General features: G+C 35.9%; 1 protein-coding gene across 1 annotated transcript in view; it reads left to right on the top strand.

Moving 5' to 3' along the window:
• The window catches only part of LOC117101202 (phosphatidylinositol 3-kinase catalytic subunit type 3-like), a gene marked incomplete in the record, with an annotated part of 14,415 nt that extends 8,567 nt beyond the window's left edge, over positions 1–5,848 (top strand). Inside the window, 7 exon segments of the mRNA XM_033241109.1 lie at positions 275–451; positions 1,515–1,631; positions 1,887–2,153; positions 2,826–3,295; positions 3,759–3,849; positions 4,159–4,284; positions 4,642–5,848. Of these exon segments, the coding sequence (XP_033097000.1) occupies positions 275–451; positions 1,515–1,631; positions 1,887–2,153; positions 2,826–3,295; positions 3,759–3,849; positions 4,159–4,284; positions 4,642–4,656 (1,263 nt within the window).
• Positions 5,849–6,891: the final 1,043 nt, after the last annotated feature.

Raw genomic sequence — 6,891 nt, 5'->3', positions numbered from 1 at the left:
TATATATATATATATATATATATATATATATATATATTGTATATATATATTTGTATGCTTAATAATTAAATTTTTGTGATTGTACTGTACTCATACTAATTGTTGTTAATTCAAGAGTTTTCAACTGAAAATGTATACCAGTGATGAACATCACACACTCTATAATATTATCCTATATTATATTATTTAGCATAATATTATATAGTACACTATAAAATATTATACTACTGTATACAAATTTATATTATTGATGTTACGTTATTGTTGATTTCAGTGTGATCTTGCAACGTTTCTGGTCAACCAGGCATGTCGTAACTTCACAATTGCTAATTATTTTTATTGGTACTTGGTTGTGGAGTGTGACAAGCAAGATGCACTGACTTCAAAAGACCCTAAAGTGACCGAGATGTATGTGAATGTTATGAAGAGATTTAGTCAAGCTTTGCTAAAGGTAAGCAGTCAATATCAATCAATCAATCAATCAATCAACCAATCAATCAACATTTATAATTAGTTCCAAAGAAAGTATTCCTGATCATCCTTACTAATTTATTAATATAATTTTACTTGTTTGAAATATGAAAAATTTAAAAACAATTATCAATTACTGTCTACTATAATATGATGACAAAGTAGCTACGACATTGGCTTCAGGCCTCAGTGTTTGCTGCCAGGTTACTGCTCACCAGGTATATAATGGAAAATTTCAAGCTAGTTTCTCCTTCCCCTTTTAACCAGCATCTATATTACTGATAAAGTATATACTATGAAGTTTTCAATCATTTGTTCATACTGAACCGAATTCTGACAACGAAACTCTTGAATGTGAAGATCTCTATATGTGATGTTATGTTTCTAAAGCTTTGTCTACACTATCAGATTTCATTAAATAAGCATCACATAAAATTTGATGGAACATACAGTTAAACACATTCAACTTTTTTTTTATATATTTGATATTTTGATGATATGTGATATGACGTCCTCGTATCCATGTATGGGCACATCATATTTTTTTGTCACATAAAATTTGATAGTGTAGACAAAGCTTAAGGCTACGTTCAGACTTGGAGATAAGCCGGGCTTGAATTAAGCCTGGCTCAATGTTAAGCCCGGCTTAACTTTGCCGGGTGTTCATACAAGCGTTATTAGCCAGGTGCAAGAATTTGCATAATAAGGAAACTGTAACCAGGAAACGTGTTTCAAAACATTGCTTGCGAAACGTATGCTTGCGAAACGTATGCTCGCTCACAGCATACGTAATCGAATGCTGATTGGTCATTTTGTTACCCGAAGTCAATGTAAGACCCCCTGCAACTGTTAAAGCTTGGCTTAGAAAAGTTAAACATGGTGGCATGCCAGGCCTAGTTATTATAGGAACAAGGCCTGGCTTGAGATAAACCACCTAGTTTAGACTGGCAGGTGGATAAACCCGGTGAGTTGAGCCGGGTTTATCCACCTAGTCTGAACTAGGCCTATGTTGTGTCTGTGTAATCCATTTTTTTTGTTCTTAGAATGGTAAGCAAGGATACCAGTTCAGGAGTAAGCTAGCAAAGCAACAGAGCTTTGTTGAAAAAATTGTAATGCTTATGGTCAGTATTACTAGGGAAAGTGGAAATAGAAAGAAAAAGGTGAGTATTCAAGGGAGTCAGAATCATAATATCAAATTAAAGTCAAATTAGAGGTCAATCCCAAGGCCCAATTTGTGTGGGAATGACAATAGTTAGTGGCTTGGTGCATCAGGAACGGTTTGGTTTCCCAACCTTGAGGTCAGGTCTTTAATCCCTTGCTGTGAATTTCGCATGTGTCCTTGAGCAAGGCACTTTATTGCTTCTCTCCACATCTCTACCTCTTTATTTCTTAATCTGTATATATTAATATTTCAGATTGATAGGCTTCAAGCAGTACTTGCCAATCCAGAACTACTGTCATTTAACTTCAAGGAGTTTGATGCTATTCCACTCCCCCTTCACCCAGAGCACATCATCAAGGGGATCAAACCCGAGACAGCCACCATATTCAAGAGCGCCCTCATGCCCTGCAGGTTGACGTTCATGACTATGGAGGATGAGGAGTATGTGGTGATTTGCAAGAACGGTGATGACTTGAGGCAAGATCAGTTGATACTGCAGATGATACAACTCATGGACAAGGTCAGTTGTTACTGTTGTCTTCAAAAAGACATTTCTGCATTTTAAGGTACGTTCACATCAAGCCCGGATCTGGTCTGGCGCCCGGACAAAAAATCGTCAGTTGCTACGTTTTTTTAACGCTGCGTTCACTTCGTGCACGGAACACAGTTGTTGCTGATCGGTCCAAGCAAATAAACCATACGATTTCAGGATACAAATGGCTCTCAGATCCATCGGTCCAGATCTGGAGTCCGGATTAGAAATCGTACAAATTTGATGTGAACGGTCCTATTCTTTACCACTGAACCTATTTTTCACAGTTTTTTCTCCGGAATCCGGGCTTGATGTGAACGTAGCTTAAATATGGAAATGTAGCTTAGTTCCTGCCATTTAATTGTGGGCTCCAGGTTCTAATCCTGCAAATTGCAGAATTATTTCTCGCAACTGAAAACAACTATCTTCCTGAAGTCTCATAAACAAGGCTTTTCTCGGGGTGAGAAAGTTAGGGAGTGCCATTATTTGGCTGTCTAGATGTGGTTTTTATCTATTATTGATAATTGTTTCACTTTTTTTTCTTATGAATTGTTTAAATTTAATTTGTTGTTAATGTGATTTTAAAAATAATTAATAGTGTGTGAGTTGCAACCATATAATAATAATGATGTGCATTTCAAATGATGTGATTTATTGTAGCTTTTAAGACAAGAGAACCTTGACCTGAAGTTGACCCCATATCGTGTGTTAGCCACCAGCAGTAAACATGGATTGGTCCAATTTGTTGCCAACTCTACAGCAGTTGCTGAAGTACTTGCAAAGTATGATGGTAATATTCAGAACTTCTTCCGAAAGTGTGCTCCGAGTGAAATGGGTCCGTATGGAATCCACCCGGACGTGATGGACACTTACGTGAAAAGCTGTGCCGGGTATTGCGTGATCACATACCTGCTTGGTGTTGGTGACCGTCATTTGGACAATTTGTTGCTGACTGAGGATGGCAAATTGTTCCACATTGATTTTGGGTACATCCTAGGCCGTGATCCCAAACCTTTACCACCACCAATGAAGCTTAGTAAGGAGATGGTGGAGGGAATGGGAGGAACATCCAGTGAGCACTACCAAGACTTCAAGAGACTCTGCTACACATCATTTCTACATCTAAGGAGGTAGGACATTAAACACAGATGAGTCACAATAACCTAAAGTGAATAACTTTAAGTGAATATAAATTATTTATTAAGAAAATAGCTGTTGCAGTGGTGCTGCAATGATTGTTTATATACCTACCTTCCAGATCAGGGACTCGGGTTGTGTAAAAAAAAACAGGATTGTTTGTATTTGAGATACTTGGTTTCCAAACCATGGTTCTGGGTTCTAATCCTGTCAGTGGCAGGGGTGATTTTTACACCCACCTCAACTTAGTTTATGTAGAGCATTATGTATACAGTATATGTCTTGTGTAAGAGATTGCCACCTATATAAGATGGTGATTAATTTTGCTACTTTCAATAGTTCAAAAGCATTCCAGCTATACTGTACTGTCATAATTTGTATTTGTTAAACATATAATAATTGATGATATATATTTCAACTTGTAAAATTAACAAGTTTTGTCTCTCTCTCTTTCAGACATGCCAATCTGATTCTTAACCTGTTTTCTTTGATGGTGGATGCAAGCGTTCCTGACATCGCCTTAGAGCCGGACAAGACTGTCAAGAAGGTATTTATTCAAATTAAAATTGTCCATCATTATTGGTTGATATTAGTTTGTTGATTAGTGTGGCTTGTAACAGTCTATTAATGAGTCTCATTTAGTAGATCGGGTAGAGGCAGTTCATATAAACATACCATTATTAAATTTAAGAAATGAGTGACTGGTATTTAGTGTAAAGCTGTGGCTTATTGCTTAAGATCCCTTCCCACCCACAATGGCATGGTTTAACTTCCTGCATATGTATTTTCCTCACTAAAATTAACTGCTAACTGCTCTCACATATTTTTTCCTGTTTTTGTTCTTTATATTTGGTAGGTACAGGATAAGTTCCGTTTAGACCTGACTGAAGAAGAAGCTGTACACTACATGCAGAATCTGATTGATGTTAGTGTGGGGGCGGTATTTGCTGCTGTTGTTGAACAGATTCATAAATTTGCCCAGGTATAGTAATACACTTCCACTTTGCTTACTACATAAAGCTTACTACACTAAAATAGAAATTAAATACAACCACTATTTTCAACTTCTAGCAATATTATCAACACTTAAAAATTATGAAACACATAGAGGCTTTATGTTGCATTATGATACTGTTATCATATAATATAGTAATTAGTTTTGTGAATATTAGTTCAATCAAAATTGTGAATATGATTATTTTTAGGAATATGATTTGTAAATATGATTATTATTTTTCATTATATCAGTATTGTGATTATTTTATTTTTCACACCACTATGTACATAAGATGTGTACATTGAATTTAACTTATTGACAGTCTGTACTTTTATATTTCAGTACTGGAGAAGATGATGACCTGCAACGAACTTGAAAGAGTAGCAATATTATAGCTCGACCTGTATACGGACACCTGCAAAGGTAGCAACATGCAAGTGAGATGTCACATCTGTTGGTTTCATTATTGAGCTTCTTATAAAAATTCATCTGCATTGTCCTGTTGATTTGCAGTTGGTATTTTGAATTGTTAATGTCCACTATTGATTGTGTTCGTAACAGTTAAGCTTAGATTATCTTATGTAAAACTCCTGTTGGCATCAACCAGAATATTAAGTCAAGTGTGAAGTGAATATATGTCCAACATGCTCCTGCAGAAATATGTACTATATATAATTCTATTTTACTTTCAATAAAAAATACTTAGATTATCTGTAATGTAATTAATGTATATGTTTATAACTTTTCAAATTATTTACAGGAGAAAAGCATAAAAATCTGTCATTAAATGAAGAAACTGTGCTTTGAAAAATATAGGCCTATAATAGATACTAGAGACATAATGCTTAGGAATAGGCCTGATATACAGTCTGTATTTTAGTGTATGTATGTTGTGTGCAGCTTTAATGCTTTTTGGCTGTCACTAACAGTTATGTCACTTACAGTGTTCACTGTAAAACAATGATATTCTCCAGATGGCTGTCAATAATCTCATTAAAATATTGAGACATCAAGCCAATTCCTTTTTTTTCTGAGAATCGTTTTTTTCTCGTAAAGGTCTCCCTCCAATGAAAGACCACTTTAGGGACCAGTGTGTTCATAGTCTTTAGCAGCTTTGGTCTTTAATTAGACAAATATTATAAAGATATAGATAGGCACTCATTTGAGGACTGCAGAAAGGTAGTATTTCATTGGAGGGATTGGAGAAAATACTAGTTCAATGGAATTGTAATTATTATTGATGGCTACCCAACCATTCAGGATATATTATTTAATGAAAAGGAAGATTGCACATTGTTGACATAAGGTGCTGTAAAAAAAAATTGTAAAAGCAATATAAAAAATATGTTCACAATCTATATGGTAGCAATTTAGACCTATTCAGAAGAAAACAATTGACTATATAAAATGATAAGATCAAAAGAAAAACACTAATTATTACTGAATATACTGTACTTTTGTTATCTATTGAAATATTTGCGATATTTTTAATCTTCAAATTATTATGTGCAATTTACCTCAGAATAAAATTACAAATACGTCAATTGTACACACTTTTTGTATCCTTTATTCAGTGTCAGTAACTATTTTTGCTTGTAAATTCCACATTTGAAATTCCAACCATGTTTTGCATGGAAATTTATTTGTAAACATGGATATTTTATTTTTTGCTGATAATTCCCTGATCTATGGGTGCTATAAGTTTCAAATCCAGTAAAAAAAGGCTGATTTAGACAAAATAACCTTCAAAATTTTGGCCTTTGTCATACCAAGTGGCGGCACCAGCGGGGTGGCAGAGGGGCGTAAGCCCCCCACCGGACAGGTCAAGTCCCCCTGCCGGACAGAGCTCGTCGGGCAATCAGACCATAAAACACATAAAAATAGGCCCACACCAAGCCAACACACTGATGTCTGTCACAGTCTGAGAGTGCCATTTTCGGCCATCTAGAGGTTGATAAAAAAAATCTCATTTCGGAGGGGGAACCCCCTCTTTACCCCTTCTCCCAGCTCGAGCCTACGAACTCAAGGCCCCCCTGTTGGACAACTTAGCCCCCCCAGAAAATATATCCTAGAGCCGCCACTGGTCATACCACCCTGGTTCTTAAGGTGGCCAGCATGCCAAATGTGACCCGCGGAGCGATTAAATCAGGCCAGTGTGAAATAATTAAATTAAAAACAAATAATAATATTTACACAGCAATTTAAGAAAATAGCCTTTACTAAAACGTCTCATACACGCTTTGTGTGTAAAGTTGAGTGTGATTTAAATTAACAGAAACCATTGTTACATGTTTATGAATGTAACGTCATCTTTTCTCTACGATAGCGTATGCCAAATGTGAAATATAACGAGAATAAAACATACTATTTTGGGAATAAAACGTACATTGGTCGCGTCTGCCTGTGTTACAGCACGACGACGGCAGCCGTGTATTCACTCACAGTGAATCATGGCGTCGGTCGATGAACGTGCTTGTTGCAAAACTCATGAAATGTGTTGTACTTGCAGATTTCAAGGAGAGCTAAGTTATTCAAAATTATTGAATAATGTTCCTAAATTCACACCAATAACTTTGGCAGACTGGATGTCTA

This window comes from Anneissia japonica, unplaced genomic scaffold (assembly GCF_011630105.1).
Source record: "Anneissia japonica isolate Jap-2015-1 unplaced genomic scaffold, ASM1163010v1 scaffold1946_len758022_cov188, whole genome shotgun sequence".
In the NCBI taxonomy this organism is placed as follows: Eukaryota; Metazoa; Echinodermata; class Crinoidea; order Comatulida; family Comatulidae; genus Anneissia; species Anneissia japonica.
This window is presented reverse-complemented; position numbering and strand designations above follow the sequence as displayed.